Genomic DNA, 27,045 nt, shown 5'->3' with positions numbered 1-27,045 from the left:
CTGGGCGATTCACGTCTTTACGCACAGTACAATATTAAGTGGCAAATAATACCACAATTACCCCCTTGGTTTCCTATATATGAGCAAAAATCGAAAATAATAAAGTGTCGAACGGTTTGAAAGCTACAAGAAAGCAATCTGTGTTCAGCATTTCATAATAATTCTGTCCCCAATGAAAACTGTTTGTGAACTTAAAGCTGACAATGCAAGTTAAAAATATTTAAATGATATCAAAAAAATAAATATACTTGTCCCGGCTCTCAACTTATATATAGTCTCAACCAATCCGAAGGCTTGAAAATACTTGGTGTATCCGGCAGCATGCTTCAGTGATATAGCACTATAAAAAGGCAACAGTTCCACTATACAAGACGACACAACACGAACATACCGCAGTCTCCTAAAAAAACACCTCGCACTACCAACACCACAGGCGTTTGACTCTATAGACATTATGTATGTAATACAGTATTACATATAGAAAGAAAAATGTCTATAGAGCCAAACACCTGTACCCACACGCTACACACCGCATACATGGGAGGCCGTACTTGCATGATCCTGGCTAACATGTTAATAGGACGTAAATTAATCAAACAAACAAACAGCCTATCTATGACACTTCCCTGTTATCAGCTTTAGAAGAGACATGTAATGTTTGGTATAGGTGTACATCAATACTACTGTAATAAGTATTGTAAAACGAACGCACCGATAGTTTCATTGAGTTGTACATTAGAGTTATCTCCCTTGATGACCATGCTTTCCGCCCAGCCATCTTGGTGGGCTGCTGTACGTTACTATGTTTGAAATAAACAACACATGAACCCACAGAGGCAATCATCGTTTATTACAATTGGCGACGAGGAAGTGGACGAGGTACACACTACACAGAACAGGATGGCGACTTTTGGGAAAATCGACGAGTTTAAAAGTGAAACGGAGGTTTGGAGCCAATACGTTGAACGGTTGGAACATTACTTCGCAGCCAACGAGATTACCGATGCAGGAAAACAAAGGTCAGTTTTGTTATCGGTATGTGGCGGCAAAACGTATAAACTGATTAGCAGTTTGGTAGCCCCGGCTAAACCGGGCGATAAGACATTTGATGAACTGAAAACTCTCGTACAAAACCATCAACATCCGAAACCTTCAGAAATCGTACAAAGGTACAAATTCCATAATAGATTCCGACAAAATGGCGAATCAGTTGCTAACTATGTAGCAGAATTACGTCGCTTAACAGAAGACTGTAATTTTGGGGACACTCTTGAAAGTATGCTCAGAGATCGATTGGTATGTGGTGTAAACGATGACAGGATTCAGAGGCGTCTGTTATCGATGGGCCAATTGACGTTCAAAATGGCACTGGACACAGCCACGGCAATGGAAATGGCTAGTAAGAATGTGGCAGATCTACAGCAAACCAAATCAGCGACCACCCAAATACATAAGATTAGTAACAGGTCTAAATGCAAGCATGAACATGGTGCTAAAGTTGTCAAAAACATGGATCATAAATATGAGTGCTCAGGGTGTGGGGGTAACCACCCAAGGGCTGAATGCAAATTCAAGGATGCGGAATGTTTTTCGTGTGGAAAGAAAGGACACATTGCCAAGAAATGTCGATCAGGGAAGCAAAAGACACAAAAGCATGTGAAACACAAAACGACACCGAGCAGTTTTGGGGATAAGAAACGCTCAACTGGAACACACTACCTAAATGATAGTGATGATGACAACGAGGTTTATTCCATGTTTCGTCTATCCGAGGGTAAGAAAGACCCATACCTAGTGAACATGAACATTGAAGGTCGCTCAGTTCAAATGGAGGTCGATACAGGTGCATCTGCTACCATTTTAAGTCGTGCTACAGTGAGACAGCAGGGAATTCGCGTAGCATTTAGGAAGTCAGAGAAACGGCTTAAGACTTATACAGGTGAGGAAATTCCTATTTTGGGAGTTGGCCAAGTGAATGTATCATACAACAAAGGCCAAGCAGAACGACTACCACTAGTCGTAGTGGAAGGGAATGGCCCAAGCCTATTGGGTCGAGACTGGCTTAACAAAATAAAGCTGGATTGGACAGAGATAGTTCACACTATCAAATCAGAGCCTGAGGTGCCAGACAGCGTTGAAAATATCGTTCACGAGTTTAAAGAGGTTTTCACAGAGGAACTTGGTACAGTGAAAGGTGTGAAAGCACACATCTATATTGAGCCTGATGTCAGACCACGTTATTTCAAACCGAGACCAGTACCATACGCTCTACGAGAGAAGATAGAGTCAGAACTTGATCGGTTGGTCAAGGAGGGTACTATCAAGCCTGTTGAGTTTTCGGAATGGGCCGCACCTATTGTTCCTATTGTTAAGGAGGATAAGTCGGTACGAATTTGTGGCGATTACAAAATAACGGTCAACGAGGTGTCGAAGTTAGACAATTATCCGATTCCGAAAATCGATGACTTATACGCAACCTTAAGTGGTGGAAAGGAATTCACCAAACTTGATCTCAGCAATGCTTACCAGCAATTAGAGCTTGAAGAGGAATCGAAACCTTATGTGACGATAAACACTCACAAGGGGTTATATAGTTATAACCGCCTTCCATACGGAGTTGCTTCTGCTCCAGGGATCTTCCAAAGGACGATGGAGAACATCCTACAAGGAATTCAAAGAGTCATCGTGCGTATCGATGACATCCTGGTTACAGGTGCAACCAGATCGGAGCATTTGTCAAATGTACGTGAAGTACTTAAAAGGTTGGCATCCAGAGGGATACGGTTAAAACGGAAGAAATGTATTTTCCTAGCTAAAGAGGTTATTTATCTAGGACACAGGGTGTCGGAGGAGGGCATACATCCTATACCTGACAAGGTGAAGGCCATTCAGAGTATGCCTCCACCGAACAATGTAAAGGAACTACAGGCTTTCCTGGGAATGCTGAATTTTTACAACAGATTCCTACCTAACCTGTCGACAGTGTTGTCTCCCCTGCATGAATTATTATCACAGAACTGCAAATGGAAGTGGGAGAAACAGCAAGATAAGGCATTTAAAGCGGCTAAGGAGCTGTTGATGTCAGCAGAAGTGCTGGTGCACTACGACCCTGAAAAACCCATCATACTCTGTTGTGATGCGTCTCCTTATGGAATAGGAGCAGTGTTAGCGTTGAAGATGGAAGATGGTTCGGAACGACCTGTCGGTTATGCCTCTCGTACTCTTTCACCAGCTGAGAGGAACTACTCACACTTGGAAAAGGAAGGTCTAGCATTGGTGTTTGGAGTGAAGAAATTTCATCAATACCTGTACGGACAACCTTTCACTCTTTATACAGACCACAAACCGCTGTTAGGTCTACTGAAGGAGGATAAGAGAGTGCCAGAACTTTCTGCAGCACGTATCCAACGTTGGGCATTAACGCTGGCAGCTTACGAGTATACCCTTGTCTATCGTGAAGGACAAAGGAATTATGCGGATGGATTGAGTCGCTTACCTATGTTAGAACTATCCAAAGAACCTCCAGTACCAGGGGAGGTAATCCTTGCTATGGAACAGATCGAGGACTCGCCCATTAACGCAACCCAGATTAAGCAGTGGACAGATCAAGACCCAGTCTTGTCCAGAGTGCGAAACTTGGTGCAATCAGGTTGGCCAGCTAAGAGTCCAGACCAGTTAATCACACCCTATTTTAAGGTCAGGTCAGAGCTCAGTATTCAAGACGGATGTATACTCAGGGGGAGTAGAGTAATCATACCCCTGAAGGGTCAACCAACCATGCTCCAGAGTCTGCATGAGGGTCATCCTGGAGAGAACAGGATAAAAAATCTCGCCCGAGGATATGTGTGGTGGCCAGGACTAGATTCAGATTTGGAAGAGACAGTAGGGAGTTGTTCTGTTTGTCCAATTACACAGGAAACCCCCGCCTGAGGCACCATTACATCCCTGGGAATGGCCTAGTCGTCCATGGTCCAGACTACATATAGACTATGCGGGACCATTCATGAACAAAATGATCTTGGTGATCATAGACGCTCACTCGAAATGGATTGAGGTTCATGTTATGAACAGCTCTACGTCATCAGTGACAATAGAGAAGCTCAGGGTGACATTCAGCACACACGGACTACCTGAGATGATCGTATCAGATAATGCCCCTAGCTTCACTAGTGATGAGTTCAAACACTTCATGAAGCAAAATGGTATTCAGCATGTCAGGAGTGCTCCTTATCATCCAGCATCAAATGGACTTGTTGAGCGAGCCGTGCAAACAATCAAGGATGGAATTCGCAAACAGTCCGAGGGGAATGTAGAATAGAAATTAGCTCGATTTCTGTTGACTTACAGAGTAACACCACAAACAACCACTGGAGTGGCTCCCTGTGAGTTACTGATGGGACGTCGGATTCGAACCAAACTCGATTTAGTACGGCCAGACTTAAAACTAAAGGTTACAGAACGGCAGAGTAAACAAAAGATGTATCACGACAAGTCGTCGAAAGATCGAACATCTACACTGCAACCTGGGGACAAAGTTTATGTTAAGAATTTCGCAAAAGGTCCGAAGTGGTTACCAGGGAAGATTGAGGCTAAAACAGGTCCAGTTTCTTATACAGTGACCATAAATGAAGGACACACGATCAGACGTCACATCGATCATGTGCGAAAACGAACAGACTACGGAGAGTGGAACACAAGCTCAGCCAAGACTCCAGAAGTGGATCATGAGTTCGAACCACCCATGGTTTCGAATGAACCTGAGGTCACACCGAGTATCGTAACACCTGCGACACCGGTCAAACAGAGTCAGACTCCACCTACTCCAGAGAAAGTGTCCGAGCGGATAGACAGTCCCATATTAAACCGTCCAACCAGGGAACGCAAGTTGCCTAACCGGTTCAAAGACTTTGTTTGTAAATAGGCTAGCTAGCAGTATATGTAGTTAGAAGATTGTTGTGTTAAAGGGCAGAATAATCCTAGCAATCTTCAGATTTCAAGGCAGTCTAGTCACTTATTTATGTAAAATCCTTAAACCAAGTTATTAGTTGTATACTGAATTCTATTAATAAATATCTGGGCTTTATAGTTCTTATCAACTGTTGGGATTACAAGGGAGGGGTATATAAATCGACGGTAATCGTATTTGATCAATCTAGAAATTAACCCATTATACACTTGGTAAGACATCCTTAATAAACCAGAAATTATAACTACTATCGTTATATTCATTAGTTGATTATGTCATAGTTAAACTAAACGCATTTCAGGAGAAATAAACTTATAAACCTCACTTGCTATTTTCCAGGTTTCCCTGTTTCTTCATTGAAAATTTATGTTAATGAAAAGCAGTTCACATGGAACTCCGCCAAGGCGATCTGCGCAGGAACACCCGGACAGTTGTTAGTATTAGACAACATAGCAAAGGTGAACAAAATGATATCGGAAGATGACCTATCAACGAATTCTCCGGTGTAAGTATTTAAGAATTGAGCGCTTTTTTAGTTGGCAATCATATACAATTCGAATGCAAATTGGAAAGAGTCAAATTCTACGAACAGACACATAAAGGGTACCCTTTTCCGATTATAAACTTAGTTGAGTTGCCAATCTCTCTAATGAACCTAGTTACCGTTTGACAAAGACGCTGTAGCTATAACGATTGTATATATTACAGCCTGTTTCACAAAGCATGTGTAGGTTACGAGTGGTCGTATCCTTGTGTATCTCTACACCCACTCGTAAGTTACACCCGTTTTGCGAAAACGTAACCTATTTTCTATTTTCATATCCAACAATATCTCCGATTTCTGTTGTAGGTTCATATTTACGAATGACTTTGTGGTTTCAATATTTCAAATTTAAATATTTTATTAAAGTGCCACAACATCTTACACTTAAATGAAATATTCATAATTATCTCCCCTTACCTCCAGTCTACATAAACAGTTATTAGACACTCGCACACTTGTATTAAATTACCATTCTTATCAATCCAAGTTACATCCTCTTGTCTCAGTCCGTCAGTACTGACGGAGTAAATTTCAATATTACAGACGTACCGGAACATACTGGATAGGGCTCTACACTGACAGTAACACGTGTGATAGTTATCGCTGGTTGAACGGAAACCAATTCAATGACACACTGGAATGGTCAGCAGCCCAGCCGAAGGACTGTGTCAGACGTCAGTGTGTCCAGATGGCCGGCTTTAAATTAGAAACTGGAGATTGCAAGACTGACAAAGCAGCATCTTTATGCGATATCGGTAAGAACATCAATCGTAATAGGTAGTGATTTGATCTGTAAAACAGAAAATCTAATTTCACCTGGTTTGAATTATAGCAATCTGGCTTTAAGGGTATATATGATCCAAGTATTTCTTGACATTTCGTTAATGAAATGTTCACGATTATAGCAGTGATACTGTTTACCGATTTTCTTTCGTGACCATTTTTGCACAATTAAATTAAAACAAATTTCAATTCAATTTTAAATCCGTGAATTTTAATCTCCGCAAAAATGTTTTGAACCAGAAATCAAGAAATTATCAAAAGCCGCGAAAGAAAGGTGGTTAATTGCTCCCCGAGCTATTCCCATAATGGTTGTTTGGTGTCCTGTAAGCTATATAAGCCATAATTTCGCTTTCTTAACATAAATCTGATAAATTCATATTTAAATTTTATGATTTTGTAAAACCATGAATGGAACATGCTCACCCTCATCACATTCTTCTCCAATTACTTAACAGAGACTGATAATAACCAGATATCAACGCTCACGACAACCCTTCAGTCTGTTACTGCAAACACCAGTGCTCATTGTGTGTGTTGTCCAAAGAAGAACGTCACATTTACTGAAAAGGAACTCGATATACTGATGACAGAACTAAAAACCAACCTCTCTGTTTCTAAACGGAGTACTTCCCTGTTTCGCCGCAGGATGACCAGCGTTTACGATTCACGGCACAGTAGTGTTGTCATGGGAACTCTGAGCGGTGCGATAATGGCTCTTTTGATTGGTTGCATCATCCTCTCTGACACAGCCCGTTTGTTCGCGTTCCTTTGCGCGTGCTGCAGACGTGCAAGAAAAGGAAACAAAATGTCACCTGAAGAGAGTCATCAGAACACCCTTTCTATTCAGTAAATAGGAAAATTGCTGGCGTGTCAACCGTCACCTGTTTGACCTTTTCCCATATTTACTTTTCTATAGAAACGGTCACTCAGTAACTTCAGGACATAGACGCATATGTAACAGTGTGCAGGGTTTTATATAAATGCAATTACTGCCTCCGTCAAGAATCGAATTCGGGACCCCTAAATTGATAGTCTTACGCTCAACCGATTGACCAAATGAGAAGGTCTCTCTTGCCTAGGAGTATATCTTGGTTAGTATAGATCAGGGATCCATACTCTCTGCCAAGGAATTAACCCGTCCTCGAGTATTCTTTCGTAAGCATCGTTGAGTATGATTCCTGAGTCCATACATGGGGTAAATGTAAAAAAATGGAGTATTTTATATAAAATCACTGCTTCCGCCAGATTTCGAACTCGGGACCTCTATATTTTTCGCTCAACCGAACAAGATAAAGAAAAAGTCTCTCTAGCCTAAAGGTACTTCGTTTATTGCGAATATTATTGACCAGGGTTATATATAAAATAGATAAAATATGCCACATGCTTATTATCCCTAGCTTCTCTTTAACTCGAATTCACAAGCCTTCAAAACACATTTGGTCCTTGAACCATTTAAGGTGACATACAATTGATGTTGTCGATGTCTTTCTAAAATGCGATAGACAATGGTCAAAGTTAACTCTGCAGTGAGCAGTACGGGTCAGTGCGGAAGTAATACAAATGTAGCGACTACACTTTGTTCGGTTGTCATCTTTGTAACACACGTTATCTTCATCAGGACGACCGAGGCTTGCTAATTGATCGGATGAAAATAAATACGTATCCAACTGCCTGGCCACTTGAGATTTTATAGGGTATTCCAGTATCCACCAGCATCCGCTACGAACCGGCTATATAAGTGTTGTCAACTCATTCACCCCTCAAATTCATAATGGAATGTCCCCGCCTTTGAGACATTTCAAATTACATTGTGTCTATAGGGGTGAATGAGTTAAAATAACATGTCACAACGTTATCTCAATTCGTGGAAAAAAAGAAATGCATGTTTATGTGGTTATTAAATTTTAATATGATAGTACATTATCTTCTGACTTAACAATTTCAAAACCGTATGGATATGAACACGCTGATAATATCCTTACTAATGTAGTTATTATACAAGTTTAATTGGTCGTTTTAACTGGAAATCATAAACTTACAAAAAAATATTTTTTACTTACATGTACTAATACGATATGTTTATCAAACTGTATATGCTAAATTCATCATGTAATATAAGTAGTGACATACTTTACTTGTGTCTCTGTATAATTTACGTGATTGAGTACTGTCTCTGTATATTTTACGTGTTTGTGTACTCTCTCTGTATATTTTACGTGTTTGTGTACTGTCTCTGTATATTTTACGTGTTTGTGTACTGTCTCTGTATATTTTACGTGTTTGTGTACTCTCTCTGTATATTTTACGTGTTTGTGTACTCTCTGTATATTTTACGTGTTTGTGTACTGTCTCTGTATATTTTACGTGTTTGTGTACTCTCTCTGTATATTTTACGTGTTTGTGTACTCTCTCTGTATATTTTACGTGTTTGTGTACTGTCTCTGTATATTTTACGTGTTTGTGTACTCTCTCTGTATATTTTACGTGTTTGTGTACTGTCTCTGTATATTTTACGTGTTTGTGTACTGTCTCTGTATATTTTACGTGTTTGTGTACTCTCTCTGTATATTTTACGTGTTTGTGTACTGATTGTGAATCTTTTTATTGTGACATTTATACATTATTGTACCGTTGTTTATCCTTTATACACATTCTTCGAATAGACCTCTGGATCTGTTTCAATTTCAATGCATAAATATGTTGGTGTTACATCTTTACATTAATATTTCCTACATATTAAGTCTGTAGCTGGTATTGATAACGAGACTAAGGTGTCTTTAATCAATCATCTATACCATATCCACCGACAGACAGAGGGGCAAGCTTTAAGGAATGGTATTGGATTGTTTTACTATATGGTAACTATTAAAGGCCCTTTCACACTGGATGAAGACTCTACTACGCTGTTGTGTTGTTGTATATATGACGTAGAGACACTGTTAAACTGTGTAACTGTATTCAATTGGCATGGTAAACAAAACACGTTAGTACACAGCAGCCATCTTGGCAGGTAATCCCGAAACGAGGCTTAGCTACAGTTTGTATCAATAAAGCGCTTATAATGTAACGATAGTCTGTTTCATATAATGTACATTGTAGCTCTAATACATATATCTATGTATAACTCTACATCTCCCTTTCTGGGTATAATACGAGTAACTTTATTCTACATAAGAAATTATCTCAACATTTGACTAGATAATAATATCACGATATTAACCTATCGATATCTGTGGAACACAGAGTAAACTGAAAACACAATTCACAAGCTGCTTGCTTGAGTATTAAATCTGAAAAAAAATCTAGCACAGTTCTCGTTAACCTATAATTCACAAGTCCATCCTCTTTGGAGTAAATCGTGTCTTCTAATAATACCGGGTAAATGTTGATTAAACGTAAGGCATATGGATAGAGATCCACAGACGTGGAAATCAAGCATGAAAAACAAATTTTCCCAATGTCTTTAATCAACAACAATTCAAATATTTTATGTATTTGATCGCTTGTACACGTAGTTTCAAGAATTTGATTTACACCTTTCAAAATCAGAATACAATGCAATTCGTTTTTCTTGAGGAATGGTTCCACAGGGGCTTTACTAAAACAGCCACCTCACTGCGATATTAATCCTTATGACTACATTATTGTCCGCCATAAAATTAGCAAACAAACGTTGCTAAATTATGCAGTAATGATATTTCCGTCGCAGTATATTCATAGCGCTCACGTACAAGTCATCGTGTCTTATTATGATTGTGCATTGGCAATATACATTCAACTTATTTGATGCAATTCAAATGTTCACTTTGTCTCGGTTTTTAGACCCTGATTTATGTCATGTTAAATGTTTTACAATGTCTTATGTTCGGAAAATCATATGTAAGTACAGGTATGATTATCTCAAAATGGTGAAGTGTAACTGTTTAAGAAAATCTTAAATAAAAATGTAACTAGTTATCTTTATAATTCATGTTAAGAGGACTACTCCATCGAAGGTCAATCATTCTTATACATTATGCCCGTGACCACAGCAGCTAAGTAATTCAAAATTAAAGTCACCCGCATCATACCTGCACATAGTTATCCTAAAAATCACTTTTGATTTACCCTAATCATACTCAATTTTACATGCTTAAATCCAACATCTTTGGATCTCTGTGAATATGACTTACGCTTACCCGTCTACTATGTGAACAGACAGAACGATTTTCACGTATATTTGTACCGTTGCCATGTTGGATAACTGAAGTTACCCTAATCCGGTCCCCACGGTGAAATGTTGTAACAACGTTTATTGGAATAGTCAGTTACGTGTTAAATAAATATAGAGTCCTCATCATAACGATATAACCATGCCTTTATTTTGTATGTCATCATTCAACGTCTTTCATGTTATTTTCATATTTAATTTTTAATGATTTTTTAATAAAGTTTTGAATAACCGTCATCTTATATAAGATGTTATCATCTTTATAAAATGGCCATTTTCGTTCTACAGATTTGTATCGAGTTTTATGTGGAGAATGTACAATAACTTTAGGAACTTTTACAACACACGAGTCTAAATCCCGACATCATATCGCTAGTTATAAAAACGCGACATTAAGTCGCCGCGATTTTTTTATATATAATTCCCAATGGTGTTTCGTCATCATGGTAACTTATAAATTATGAAACACTCCTAGTTACCATAGTAACTAATAATGTACATGCAAGACTATTTTTTTCTTTTACATGTTTTACTTAAAATCGAACACAATCTCCCAAAATTCTTTACTATCTGTTAATGACGTCCAATGGCAAAACTAAAAGTTGATTTTGTCATGGAAAACATCTAGGTTTAAAAGAAAAAAAAATCAATTTTCTTAAAAACAACCATAACATCAGAAAATGTCATTTGATGGCCTACAATGTAAGACGATGTACCAAAATCAAATAAATACTAGATTCCCTCCGTTATCTATGTTAACAGTGAAGATTCATTTCGTTGTTTTGTCGTCTGGCGCAGTGGTATTCAACTAACACGCGGTAATTAGGACGACGGCGGCAAACATAAGACGACCCGACCCGCCAAAAAAATAAAAATAAACATTTAATCTATTTCAATTTAATTGTTTGAGGATGATTTTTAGTGTAGTATTAACGGTAAGCTATAAACTTTTGCGACTATATGAAATTATCATTCTCGTTTTACATTTACATTTTAAAAAATTAAAGCCGTTTCGGAAAATTAGTGAGCCTTTGACGATATGTCATTTCTTTATTGAAATATAAGATATATTTTGGCATTTTCTTGACCTTTAACAGAACCGAATATAAGAGTGTGAAAAATATTGCGGGATAGACTTACAATAGCTTAGGGCAATATTAATCGTTGAGATATTAATTTGTAATTGATACTCCATTTCGCAGTAATTTCAAATCCGGCACGTCTATGAACGGTTGATGTTATCCAAATGACAATAAAAAGTCCACCTAAGTGTCCATTGGTGAAAGTCGGTTCCGTTGTAGTACATAAAACTTCTTTAAACTTATTGATTGTTTTACAATCAATAATTATTGTTTTAAGACTTGTTGGTATTTTTTGTATTGTTTTCCTCGTTGATGTTACTGGTATTGTTTTAAGACTCGTTGGTGTTAATGGTATTGTTTTAAGACTCGTTGGTGGTAATGGTGTTGTTTTAAGACTTGTTGGTGGTATTGGTATTGTTTTAAGACTCGTTGGTGGTAAATGGTGTTGATTTAAGACTTGTTGGTATTAATGGTATTGTTTTAAGACTCGTTGGTGGTAATGGTGTTGTTTTTAAGACTCTTTGGTGGTAATGGTATTGTTTTAAGACTCGTTGGTGGTAATGGTGTTGTTTTAAGACTCGTTGGTGGTAATGGTATTGTTTTAAGACTCGTTGGTGGTAATGGTGTTGATTTAAGACTTGTTGGTGGTAATGGTGTTGTTTTAAGACTCGTTGGTGGTAATGGTATTGTTTAAGACTCGTTGGTGGTAATGGTGTTGATTTAAGACTTGTTGGTGGTAATGGTGTTGTTTTAAGACTCGTTGGTGGTAATGGTATTGTTTTAAGACTCGTTGGTGGTAATGGTGTTGATTTAAGACTTGGTGGTAATGGTATTGTTTTAAGACTCGTTGGTGGTAATGGTATTGTTTTAAGACTCGTTGGTGGTAATGGTGTTGTTTTAAGACTCGTTGGTGGTAATGGTATTGTTTTAAGACTCGTTGGTGGTAATGGTGTTGTTTTAAGACTCGTTGGTGGTAATGGTATTGTTTTAAGACTCGTTGGTGGTAATGGTGTTGATTTAAGACTCGTTGGTGGTAATGGTGTTTAAGACTCTTGGTGTATGGTGTTTTAAGACTCTTGGTGGTAATGGTGTTGATTTAAGACTCGTTGGTGGTAATGGTGTTGTTTTAAGACTCGTTGGTGGTAATAGTATTGTTTAAGACTCGTTGGTGATAATGGTGTTGATTTAAGACTCGTTGGTGGTAATGGTGTTGTTTTAAGACTCGTTGGTGGTAATGGTGTTGTTTTAAGACTCGTTGGTGGTAATGGTATTGTTTTAAGACTCGTTGGTGGTAATGGTATTGTTTTAAGACTCGTTGGTGGTAATGGTATTGTTTTAAGACTCGTTGGTGGTAATGGTGTTGTTTTAAGACTCGTTGGTGGTAATGGTATTGTTTTAAGACTCGTTGGTGGTAATGGTGTTGTTTTAAGACTCGTTGGTGGTAATGGTGTTGTTTTAAGACTCGTTGGTGGTAATGGTGTTGTTTTAAGACTCGTTGGTGGTAATGGTATTGATTTAAAAACTCGTTGGTGGTAATGGTATTGTTTTAAGACTCGTTGGTGGTAATGGTGTTGTTTTAAGACTCGTTGGTGGTAATGGTGTTGTTTTAAGACTCGTTGGTGATAATGGTATTGTTTTAAGACTTGTTGGTATTAATGATATTGTTTTAAAACTCGTTTGTGGTAATGATATTGTTTTAAAACTCGTTGGTGTTAGTGATATTGTTTTAAAACTCGTTGGTGTTAGTGATATTGTTTTAAGACTCGTGAGTATTAATGATATTGTTTTTAAAACTCTTGTTATAAATTATATTGTTTTTAAGACTCTTGGTATAAATGATATTGTTTTTAAGAATCTTGTTATAAATGATATTGTTTTTAAGAATCTTGTTATAAATGATATTTGTTTTAAGATTCCTGGTGTAAATGATATTGGATTTAAGAATCTTGTTATAAATGATATTGTTTTTAAGAATCTTGTTATAAATGATATTGTTTTTATGACTCTTGGTGTAAATGATATTGTTTTTAAGATTCTTGGTGTAAATGATATTGTTTTTAAGACTCTTGGTGTAAATGATATTGTTTTTAAAACTCGTTGGCATTAATGGTATTGTTTTAAAGACTCTTGTTATAAATGCTATCCGATTCCTCCCCAGCAACTCTGATCACTACTATGACCGTGATCAATACTCCGCAAATAAAGCATACCAACCGAAGTTCAAATAAAAGTAAAACATGGTCTAAAGATCATTTTGATTTCATATTATTTTGTTCGCTATTGAAATTATACAGATGATATCGAATTAAATCTGCGCTATTTTGTAACCAGAGTTATTTTTGTCTCTCGTACAAATCACTCCAGGGCCTATATAAAACCATATGACGACAAACATCAGGTCAATTATTTTTTTTTATTAAAAACACTGATTTTATGTTAGGTCAATGTTCTTTGTTATCGTTTGAACTATAGTGTACCAAGTGGAATTAAAAACAGAAGTAAGTAAAATACAATTTTCATTTTGTTAAATATACAGCCAGTAAAATAATCTTGTCCGACAATTACATACACAGGAACCAGCATTAAATCCCGTTATGGTGGTAATTACAGGCATAAGACGATATTATTAGGGTTTGTGATACATCTGTAGTGAGTGGTAGAATAGCCAACTGATGTACTACACACTAGTCTAGTTTATGTAGCCTTGATATACGCTTACTTACGCTAATCTTTTCTTCTTCTTCGCGACTCTTGTGTGGTGTTTTAACGACATGGTTAGGTGACACAACACTCTAAAAAGACAATAGTTCCGCTACATATGGTTATAACATGGATATACCACAGTCTCCCACAACTAATAGACGTTTTCACAAACAACACATTGCATAAAGGGAAGATCTTCCTTAAATATCGGTAGCTGTTAATTTATAACAGAGCGTTAAGTACAATCAACTACTTGATCAATAGATGGTGTGCGTAAAGATGCTCCACCACCGACAAATGGTATTTTTTCTCTAAATCAATTAAAAAAGGAGAAGACGATTGAGCATTTTTCTTCCTTAAAAAATGTTACTTAATTCATATCATTACCATCATTGAAAAGTTTGAGCTTCTTGTTTTACTTCACGATAAAAACATTAAAACAGTATTAACTGCGTCCTGAAAAAAATTCCATGTTACAATGGCCTATATGGAATTAAGTACTGACTGTGCATGCATCAAATGCAAAATAAATGGTCTTATATGTATATTGTATTAATTATGTACACGATTAAACAAATCATAAGTATCGGTTATGTTCTGTCGGCGGTAGAGCATATCTTTAATATGGTTGCGAGAGTTTAATATACAATGCTTACGACATGGACGACATGACGTATTCAACAGAAACCACACCAAAGTCATCAGACTGGGCGTACATGAAATAAAAAGAAAAACATCTTTATGCCATAATAAAGAAATTTAAATTAATTATTATTGCTAATTTTAATTGGTTATTTTACACAAATTTGATTAACAATTCTATTGTTGACTTTTCATAGATACAAGCTGACTGGGTTATTGCGTGTCATTTGAGTATAGATAAAAATATTTCCATTTGATTGAGAAAACCCTACATTTTGATATTGGTTAGAAGTTGAAGGTCATTTTTTTTTTTTTTTTTTTTTTTTTTTTGTACGTGAAACATTATGACGTTATACAAGAATAAGAATAACAATTCTAATCATTATTTTTCCGATTTATGTAGTCATAGACAAAAAACGAACGTTCCTTTCCATGCGTCTATGAAGAATATCCTATCGTTTTAGTCAAAAACACACAAAAAATATTGAGAATAATGTTGAAATGAATGAATAATAAATATATGAATTTCAAAACTAGTATTTCGGTCGGAAAGAAATGCCTATGATAGTTACATGGTTATAAATATAGTATTAAAAATACTTAGTGCAGAGATCAATTATAACAAATAGTCTTGTATAACAAAGGAAAGATATAAAAAGAACCTAAATAAATAAAAAGTCCTATTTGTACATGTTTGTATGAACTACTCGGAATTCTGACCAAGGTCTTCCAGTCAATTAGTGGCACTATATAACTTTATGAGAGGAAACAAACGATATTCTGTACATCTAAAAACATTCTGTCTGATGGGTGTGGTCATATAACGCAGTATGATAATTCTTCCGAATGGAATTTGAAGCGGAACTACTGTTCTTCGATAACCAAATTTTGATAATGATATACCTGTGCTTGTCTCGTTATGTTGTTAATGGTCATACATTCTCTATCAATAAATCACATGTAATAAGGTATCATTTACGGGATACCATTGATAACCTTTTTTTCTTAACAAATCCAGCTGTAACTAAATAATGAGTAAATTATATTTTGTTTGTAACATTACAGATAGAACATTTTTCTGGATAATGTTTTTTGATGCAAACATTTGACATTAATATTGAACCAAGCCTGTCAGATTTCTAGCATTGAGTTGGAGACCCCCGAAAATTCAAATAAAAAGTCAAAGCTTTCTGTTTGAAAAAGATTACCTGCGCGTGTAAAAAACGAAAATCATTTATTTCCTCCCAGTTGAACGAATTTTCCTCCCAATTGAACGTAGTGTTCACAATAAGCTAATTACTATCGCAAAATTATCAGTCTTGTTTTAGATCCTATTTTAAGCCGTTTCGAATAAGGCATGCACCATTTAATTTATATGTGTCGTAAGTTTCATACTGAAGAGCTGTTAATATTTTATTCACCACCAAAATTGACCAGCAATTTCAATGCATGATAAGATATATGGCATCATCAACATGAAATCATTGTGATGCTTCGAATCATTAGCTGTATGGCTCATTCCCGTATGTTGGAATACAGCAGAACAGTATTTAGGAATCAGTGTCACTATATTTTTATTTCCTTAAAGATGCTCCACCGCCGACAAATAGTATTGTTTTCATTATCAAAAACAGGAGCAGACGATTTAGTATTTTTCTTCAGTTACAAAAATTTCTTACTTTACACAATTACCACCATTGAAATTTTTAGATTTTAATTCTTCGTCAAGTTAAAAATATGAAAAATAATTAATTGCATCCCGAAAAAATTCCGACGCACTATGTCCTATATGGAATGAAGTACTGATTCCGCATGCACCAAAGGCAAAATGAATATATATATATATTATTTTTGTGTTAATTAGACATACATACACACGATTGAACACTAGTTATTGTTCAAATAATGAATATCATTTATGCTCTGTCGGCGGCGGAGCATCTTTAAGGAATTACAAAACATATTTGGTTACATAATGTGAAAACCCAATGACATTGAAACACTTATAATAATCTTAATAAAACTATTTGATAAAGCAAAATACCTTTAGTGTTAAATCCCATTGGTTTTTCAAGAAATTTTCCAAATCAATACGCAATATAGATGTCTCTTATGTTGTGACGTTACGATAACGTCAGGTTTTATAAATCATTCTTGGATTTTTTTTTCGGTTACTGATGTGAAAATAAGTTGACCAATCAGAAAGTCAGATTTTGTGCAAAGAAAAATCGATAGTTGGCTGATGGACTGGTGATCAGGGATCAGTGACATACATATATAATCTAGTGCATTTGGTGACGGCTTCATCATTCTTGGAATTAACCACGGTGTACATTTCAGCAACCTGTGAGCTGACATCAGTCACATGTATCGAACACAGTATCAACTTATACAAATATGATTAGGCACCAGTGTATCCGAAAATACATGCATATTGTATTACGTTCTAGGGAGAATAACGAAGATTTTGATGTAATACTAGGGAGTTACCACAGACGGAAGTTAATTGGCTTGGTATTCATGAACTTTTCAACTGGTGGTACTAGCCGTTTTAATCAATAGAGTGATGACACTCACCTGTCGTTGATATGACCTTTATAAACGCCCAGTGGAATGGACTTTCCGTACTGGACAAAATGAATGATAATTACCTTACATAAACTAATGTCTATACGGTACACCTACTGGGCAAGAAAACACTCGAGTTTCGTTACCCCTAGAAGTTAATTTCCGAAGCCATAATTGTTTATTCCGGTCATCCGAAGGGTGATATAACGTTTGTATATAAAATACTGACGGGTCCCCTAAGGTTGACATCATTTTACTGCCAGCGACACAATGGAAGCAGGTAAGTAAACTTATATATCATCTATTTAAATAAATCTTAGTTGCAATTATGGCTACTTGGAAATTCTTATAGCCTTATAATAAGGAGACAACTGTAAGTATATAATTTTTTGTAATTACGACATAATCCTCTCGTTATTACAAAATACATTTTTTCATAATTTTGAAAAATGAAAACTACAATTTTTATTGCTTCGTTATATTATTTGGTTTCCATACCCTAAGGTAGAAGTAAAAAAAAAATTTAAAAAAACATATATAAATCGCTTAAAACTCATCCTGAATATTTGTAACAAAGAGTCAATAGTTTAATTCATTTATTTTTTCACTCTTTCAATCTTGTTCCATTTCGCTTTTGTATAATGTAATTTTGTACTGATTATATTGTAATATATATAAATATATATAAATACATAATTAAATCAATATTCAAATTCAAATTGTTTTTAGTATCACTTTGAAAATCATGAATCGCAAACGTCAATGCGTGCCTGGCCTGTAATTTGTAATATTCCGTTGATGAGAACAAATAAAACCAAAAACAAATTATGTTTATAATTGATTTTGAGTCTAAATACATAAAACAATAAAACTATAAAAATACATGTATATTACGACAATAATTTATTGTAAAATCTATGACAATTGTTCTCCTTAAAGGGAGAATCGACATAAAATGAAATCGTACAGCGCCAGAGTAATGTAGGAGAAACAATTAAATAGTACAAAGGTATACAGACATGGAAAAATGAATTCCTTACTGGGCTATTTCAATCTAAATTGCTCTCTAATCTCTAAATTTATTAATATTTGCGACTCACAGGTGAACATTTTATGTAGATTGTTGTTGCAAAGCATGTTTCATTTCTAAATACATGTACATATAATGAGGTTTAATTGCTCATTAAAGCGGGATTTTAATTTAAGGTTTTATTTACAGTCCAATTAAACTGAATAACGTGTTAAACAGATTTATGGACTCTCCAAAGTTATTACACTACTGTTGATAGCACACCTATCATTTTAAAACAGATTATCAAATGTTAATTCTCGTAACGCGGGACGTCTTACATTTTCTGGCGTCATGCTCAATACTGTGGATAAAGTTGACTCATTACACTACGTGACCAAATTGTGAACTGTACCGCCCTGTTAGCATAGATTACCACAGGGAACTTTGCATTCACGTGATGTTTTAACTTAAATCTCAGACCGGATACGGAGGTTTTGATGCTATATTTGTTATTAATTAAACTGTTAATTTTTTTGACGGAAATAGATCGGGCCTTCAATATTTTTACCCCGATTTATACATACATTTTATTCTATGTCTAAATATATTGAATATCCCACTCACTAATAAATATATATGTTTGCGTAATTCAGGCCTTTTCAACCAACGGCATTAATTAGAGTTTGTTTTGGCTGTTTATTATTATTTCTTTTGTATATCAAAGTTAAATTCTCGTTACAAGAGATATACATATGTGGAAAAATCGTTAGGCCAAAAAATACAAGTCTGTTTAAGATTACATTGGCCAAAAAAAAAAAAAAAAAAAAAAAAAAAAAAAATAGGGTAGGTAGGTCGACATTTATTTTTTGTGTCTTTCACTCTAATATAGTGACCGGTACCGGAGTCTGAGATCGAAATCCCGACTTTTATTTTTTTTCGTAGAAAAGTGGAAAAATAGGGTCGGGGGTAAAAAGTTAGGGTCGGTCGGGTAACCCTAAACAGAAATACACGTGTATTTGTTTTGGCCTCATGATAATGCACACACTTTACAAGGTCAAAAGGCAAATATAATTTCCTGTAATCTTTTATAGAGACTAAACAACTAAAAGGTTTTTTTCATAGACCACAATTTTAAAGTATTTTTTTATTTTTATTTGATTGTTTGTTATTTACTTGTATCTAATACACAAAGAGAAATTGTATCCAAGCTTATATGGAGCCCTCCTTATACAATATTTTACATTGGTAAAATACATAACGTAGCCTAGCATATAGACATTGAAGATACATACTTAAAATTACTAAATGAATTCAGTTAATTTTTTTTATCCCAATGAAATAAAAGTATGATAAATAGAAAAAAAATTGCCTCGATATTAGTTCACAATATGAAACATGTGACCTAGAATAAAAGCAAAATAAAAAAAGAGTAAAACTATTATTGGCTGAAATAAACGTTTTAATATACAAACATAAGGCCATCCTCACATGTTGTTTGGGGTAGTATTTTTTCAAAATGATAAAACGAACGATTGGAATATGCATTCATGACGATTGGAATGTCGGTAGAGTATAATTTTCCGGCATTTTTACCTGGTATATACTGTTGTTCGCTCGCTAACTTTGGTGAGAAGAATATTAGTTCAATTACTTGGAGATGGTGTATAATGAAATCTGTGCATTTGTTTTCTATGAGCTAGCGACCCGGGTCCAGTTTCATATTTTAATTTTATATATTCTTTATAAAGCTGATCAAAAGGCAACACTGATGTTTGCATACACGATTTTTGAATTTCTGAAATCTGAAACGACCACTTTGCATTTACGCTACAAGTATAGACCTTAACATCATTAGCACGCATAATTCGATCTTCTTTGAAAAACCGCAATGTCACAAAGTTTGCGACAACACTTAATTTGGATTGTTCGACTTATTAATTAAACCGTCTCATATTTTTATCAATCTAATCGACTCATCTTTTTATCAATCTTAGTGTAAGTCAAGTAATTGTTCAAAAAGTGAAAAAAGTATATGTTATGAATTATGTTATCTTATAATGAATATACATAAAATGACTTTGAAACTGGGAAAAACTATGATATTGATGGGATTGGTATTGGTAGAATGTTGGTATAATGATATAATATACAATACATTTTACATAATTGGCAGTTTTCATCTCTGGCATATTTGATATGAAAACATCCTCTAATATACCTTCGAATTAAAGTCTTGTTCTCCTTGAATTTGAATTTGATAAAATGTACTTTGAATTATCAATAAAACCAATTGGAACATAGTTGGTTATTTGCTGAAGAGTTGAAATGCCAGAGTATGTAATGGTTACAGAATTGTTTGTGATACGTAATAATGTTACATATTTCTTTTTCTTCTCAAGATAAACGAATGTAACGAATCAACATCCACAGCCTGTACAATTGGAAAGCCGTTTTGCCTATATGGCATTTGTGTAGACATCTCTATTGTTTTAATTTTATCAATTTTGTTGAAAATAAGGCATTGAAAAGATACAGATAGTTTTAATATGACGAGGTATTGTATTTTGATAGTGTATCTTCGAAATGTATTTTGCTGTATTTATTTCAATAATTTACATACTGGTATTATACCGGTTAATGTTTAGTGAAAAGGAGACAGAAATTTGTCTTTTTTGTCTCTTTATATGTATTAAAGCAATATTGCTTTTTCTTTTTTGGGTAGGTAACGGGGTGTTTTTCATATGTAAAATAAGTCATATTCTATGTTTTTGTCATGTCAATGAAGGAACGTTGTACATAATGTCTACATCAAACTTTAAGATCTTTGAAAAACACACGCAACTCATGTATATTTGGAAAACAATACTTATAGTAATCATATTGTTGATGCTTTGCGACTAAGGGTTTGAAAATATGTAGTGTAAATTGTAGGGGTTTATCTTCAGATCAAGTAAAAAGACGTGACATTTTCGAAAGGTATAAAAATAAATATGATATAATTTTTTTAATTGATACTCATTCAAAAACAGAAGTAGAGAATAAGTGGAAATCTGAATGGGGTTATGAAGCTTGGTTCAACTCGTACACATCAATGAGCCGTGGTGTTGCTGTTACTTTTAATAATACATTTAGTTATAAACTTTTATCAGTAACAAAAGACAGGACAGGTAATACTATTATGTTAGATATAAACATCATCTCAAGTAATAGCAATTTAACACTTGTGGTAGTTTATGGTCCCAACGACACAGATAGTGAATTATATAATTTTCTATTAGATCAATTGCTTCTTCGTGAAAATACACGTATAATGGTCCCCACAGAAAACAAGCTAGACTTGATTATTTTTTTTATTTCATCAAGTTTAATTCCCTTTGTATGTAAAACTGATATTGGTACAAGTTATAGATCTGATCACTCGCCAATTTCTTTAATCATAAAATTCATTGATCAGCCCAAAGGAAAAGGAACATGGAAGTTCAACAATAGTCTATTAAATGATATTGAATATATAAATCTTGTCAAAAATTGTATTAGGGATACTGTTGAACAATATGCTATCAATCCTGAGGAAGAAGACATTAACAATGTATTATTATCAATAAGTGATCAACTTTTTTGGGAAACTTTGAAATTAATGATTAGGGGGAAAACTATTGCCTACTCAACATTCAACAAGGGTGAGAGGAATAAAATAGAGAATGATCTAGAGTTAAAACTAGGGAAATTACAGCAAGAGGAAAATAGATATCAAAATGAATTTGAAGAAATAGAAAATGAGTTGAAATTGATAAGAGAAAACAAAATTAAGGGCATTATACTGAGAGCCAAATCAAAATGGAAAATCGAAGGCGAGAGAAGTTCTAGTTTTTGTGTTTTTTTTACAATTTAGAAAAAAAGGCATTGTCAAGAAAAGTTAATCCCAAAGCTAATTATAGAGACAGGTGAGGAACTTACAAACATACAATAAATTTTAGAAGAGCAAAAATTTTTTTATCAATCACTATACTCCAGTTCAGATATCAGTGATACTCCTGTAAATGAAACATTTTTTGATGATGGAAATCCCTTCATAAATAAATTAACCAATGAACAAAGTAGTAGACTAGAGGGGGCAATAAATTACCGGGAATGTCTGAAATCACTGAAAAATATTAATAACAATAAGTCACCTGGATGAATGGGTTTACTGTTGAATTTAAAAATTCTTTTGGACTGATATCAACAGGGTTTTAATTAATTAGCTTAATCAATCTTATGACGAGGGAATACTTTCTATATCATAACGCCAAGGGCTGATTGCATGTATTCCAAAAGAAGGTAAATCTAAATTATATGTAAAAGATTAGAGGCCGATAACTTTACTGAATGTAGATTACAAAATATTTCTTCAGTTATTTCAAATAGACTCAAAACAGTTTTAGATAATATCATTAGTGAAACACAAAAGGGCTTCCTCAAAGATAGATATATTGGCGGATGTACAAGGTTGATATATGACATTATTGAAAATACAGAGGAGGACTAATTGTCTCAATGTTTATCTATCTAAACGTCTCATCTTTTATCAATCCAACCGTCTCATTTTTTTATCAATTTTAACGTCTCATCTTTTTATCAATTTAACCGTCTCATCTTTTACCAATCTAACCCTCTCATCTTTTTATCAATTTAACCGTCTCATCTTTTATCAATCTAATCGACTCATCTTTTTATCAATCTAATTGTCTCATTTTTTATCATTCTTAATGTCTCTTCTTATTAATCTAACCGTCTCACAGTTTTATCAATCTAACCGTCTCAAAAGTCTCATCTTTTTATCAATGTACCGTCTCCTCTTTTTATTAATCTAACCGTCTTATAAGTTTTAACTTTTTATCAATCTACCGTCTCATCTTTTTATCAATCTAACCGTCTCAACCGTCTCATCTTGTTATCAATCTAACCGTCTCATACGTGTCATCTTTTTATCATATAACCGTCTGCTACGTATTAACTTTTAATAAGTGAAGCTGTAATCCTCAGGTTAAATCGTTTATTGTTATTGATTTAATATTTAGAAATATTCGCCTACATATTAAAAATAACTAAATTTGTTCTCAAAATAATAATATCAATTGTATAATACGTTAGCAGAATTACGTACTCAACGCCAATCCCTCAAAACGTATTAATTCACTGTATGTACAAGAAAGTTTATTATGGAATACTAAGTCCCTTAATGGTCAAGTAAAGATGTCCTGACATATTATCACCTATGGGTTGCTTGTTCGAATCCTGTGTAAGGCAGTTACAAGACACTGACCAATGGTCAGCGGTTTTTCTCCGGGTACTCCAGCTTTCCTCCACTATCTAAACCTGGCACGACCTTACATGACCCTAGTAAACCAAACCGAATATCTCGCAAAGATTCTAATTTAAATAATGCTAATGGGCAGCGAGCAAACAAAACAATACAAGTCTCTAAATATTTGGTTTAGGAAAAATCAACTTGAATATTGAATATTTTAATATTATTTTCTATCAATTTCAGCAAGCCTCTTCAATGAAACCTCACCTAACATTACAGTAAACGGAACAGACTATGACAATGAGTACTATTATGACGCTAGTGTCTACGAGACAGGCGACCTCCTCTACTATATCGTCTACCCTATCCTCGTCCCTATCGGAGTCATCGGCAATTTCCTCTCTTTCGTCGTCCTTATACAACTGTCGAAGGATTCGTCGTTCTTCCTCTACCTCAGTGTACTGGCTTTGTCGGATCTCTCTTTCATCATCGTGGGCGCGTTGATGGGATGGATTGAAGTCTTGAACCAAACACTGTTCTATGAGAATATATCCTTTTTTCTATGTTCCGTCAAGTATGCCCTGGTTTTCGTTTTCTCACAGTTTTCATCGTGGATTATAGTTGCAGTGACAGTCGACCGTTTCATTGCCATTTGCTTTCCATTCAAGGTATCTGTCTACTGCACCAAAAAACGGTCCGTGATGACGTCACTGGTGCTATTTCTGATTATCTGTGGCATAAATTTTCCAAACATCTGCTGGGAGTGGGAAGACAACGTCTGTGTTTATCCGGAGTTTACATTGGACTATTGCCTGCAGTATACCGTGATGATAGATTTGGTGGTTTATTTCATTGCTCCCGTCTGTTTGATCTGCGTTTTTAACATAATCACACTGCGCATGCTCTACAGTGCAATGATTCGAAGGCGGGTGATCATGAACCGGAAGAAGAAGGATGAAAACGAAAGAAGTAAATCTACAGATGAAGACTCCATCAAACAAACAATCGGCATATTGATGGGTGTATCAGCCGTGTATGTGCTCACCTCCCTACCGATGGCGTATGGAAGCATGATGGCTTGGATGGAAGGTCCTCAGTACTCTCCAGATTCAACGAGCTATCTGGTAAACGTTATACTGGAACTGTGCAACACCGTCAACCATTCCATTAACTTTATCCTCTACGGCATTTCCGGTAGTCTATTCAGGAAAAGGTTGTTGCAGATGGTTAGTATTTTCCAGTGTAGACGACGACGGAAGGCTGGACAAACTCAGCATCCCTATGCTATCCGTTCGTTAAAAATATTGAGTACTTCGAATGACTCCGGAAGGAAGATGGACAGCATTTCTTCAATAGAGGTCAGGGAGGAACCAGCACCGTCTGTGTGACCTTGACACTGGAGTACATTTCGTTTTAGCTCTTTCTCTGTCTTTGTCTATATATTAACTCTTCTGTTTGAGAGCGGATGATCATTATTTTTTGCATATTACAAGTTGTCCAAATGGTAGGTATTGATTGTGACAGTTTCGCTCATAAAAGAATGACGTCACAAGCATACGTACCCGCTTTGGGGGGGATTAACTCAGTAAGATATGTAGACAGAGTAACTGATTTTGACCTGAAGACAGATAAAGGATTTTCTACTTCTTAAGCATGAATAGTTTATGAATAAATCAAACACTTCAAAGGTGTTTACAGCAATGTAAGTTTAGATGGGTTTGGTCCACAAACCCGTAGACTCTATCATAAAATTATGAATGTTCAATATGGAGTTTTTCATGGTCGATATGACTCTCACAACCCACAGCAGTGGCCATAATACAGGACGGAAGTGATTTGACATAATTTTTATTCCCAAGTCTTCAGACGTAATTATGTACTGACGAACAACAATTATGCCTCCTTTATAAAATATCTAGAATATATTCCGTGTCATATTTATCGATAAATCTATTCTAAATATATTTATGTATTTTTATGACGGCATTTTGCTATAGAAAAAGAAGGAGATGTTGACGTCATCAAACGTTGTTTGGATAAAATCGCTCACAAACCCAGACATACCCGGTATTGCAACGGAAGAACATTTCCATTATTTTAAAATAAGGGTTTTTACATGAAATTTTGTAGTTGAATTTAGGAGAGAAAAAATCACTTGCGTACTATATCATGGCCACTGAATGCATTTCATATTAACAAAATGGAGTTGTTTTCTTGGAAATACTCTTGGAAAATGTTTGTTTCAAAAGCATAGTTATGAAATCAATGTGGAAAAACCAATAGGACACTTAGAGAACTATTAACTGCAGCATCCTTGTGTAAAAAAGAGAGGGTATGTGTGTCTTGTACATGGTGTTAAATACAGCCTCTGTCACTAAGCGGAAGGAACGGGTCAATGTGCCTTGTACATAGGTTTAAACATGCATGCTTCTTTGGCTCAGAGTCTTAGTTTTTCCCAAGAAGACACGGGTTTGATTCCTGGAATCGTGCGTATTGGCCCTGTTCTTCTACGCCTGTTTATAGTTAGATATGTAGTGAAAAGATCAATTAAGAAAGGCCTTCCTGGCTATGGTGACTGTACGATTAGTCATAATACACAATTTGATTTGTTTTAATTAATGCATAGGAATAGTGTTATCATTCTGACAGAAACGGCCAAATACGCAAAAACGAAACCTCTGTCAAGACAAATAGTTTGGCGTGGCATCTATGTGTGGGACAGTTCCTCCTCATCTTGAATGCTAGCTAACTCCGTAAGATATCACTAAGTTTCAATAGCATGGCTTTAAATGAATGCTAGCTAGATAAATTCATGCATGATGATTTACCTTTAGAATGCCAGTTATTCAAATATTTTTATATACCCGAAGGTCAGTTCTAGCTAGCTATATCTTATTACATCTTATTTAGGGCTTAATGTGAAAGAACCACTTAGCTAAATTTATTCAGGGGGATTATTTTGGGAGTTCTAGCTAGCATATTGTTCGAATGCTAGCTAGCTAACTCTGTTCATAAGATCTCGAGCGTATAGTTCGATTGCTAGCTAGCAAAACATATTCAAGGGCGACATTTTTGAGAGTACTAGCTAGCTAAATCTATTCGCAAGAGGTTATTGTTCGAGAGCTAGCTAGATAGATCTCTTAAAGGCGCTAATTCTGAGAGAGCTAGCTACCTAAATCCAATCAGGGGGTTTATTGTGAGAGTGTTAGCTAGCTAAATTTATTCACGAGAGCTTATTTTGAGAG

The 27,045-nt window shown here is 35.3% G+C and overlaps 1 protein-coding gene across 1 annotated transcript; it reads left to right on the top strand.

Annotated features, from left to right (window-relative positions):
* Positions 1 to 4,477: 4,477 nt before the first annotated feature.
* Positions 4,478 to 26,901, top strand: LOC138306614 (uncharacterized). The gene is made up of 4 exons (XM_069247052.1): positions 4,478 to 4,913; positions 5,306 to 5,471; positions 6,054 to 6,265; positions 24,044 to 26,901. The coding sequence occupies exons 1-4, from the start codon at positions 4,478 to 4,480 to the stop codon at positions 25,186 to 25,188; spliced, it is 1,959 nt and encodes a 652-aa protein (XP_069103153.1). The 3' UTR covers positions 25,189 to 26,901.
* Positions 26,902 to 27,045: the final 144 nt, after the last annotated feature.

The sequence above is a fragment of the Argopecten irradians genome, chromosome 13, assembly GCF_041381155.1.
Source record: "Argopecten irradians isolate NY chromosome 13, Ai_NY, whole genome shotgun sequence".
NCBI lineage: Eukaryota > Metazoa > Mollusca > Bivalvia > Pectinida > Pectinidae > Argopecten > Argopecten irradians.
The sequence above is the reverse complement of the archived record's forward strand: the minus strand, read 5'-3'. Positions and strand labels throughout refer to the sequence as shown.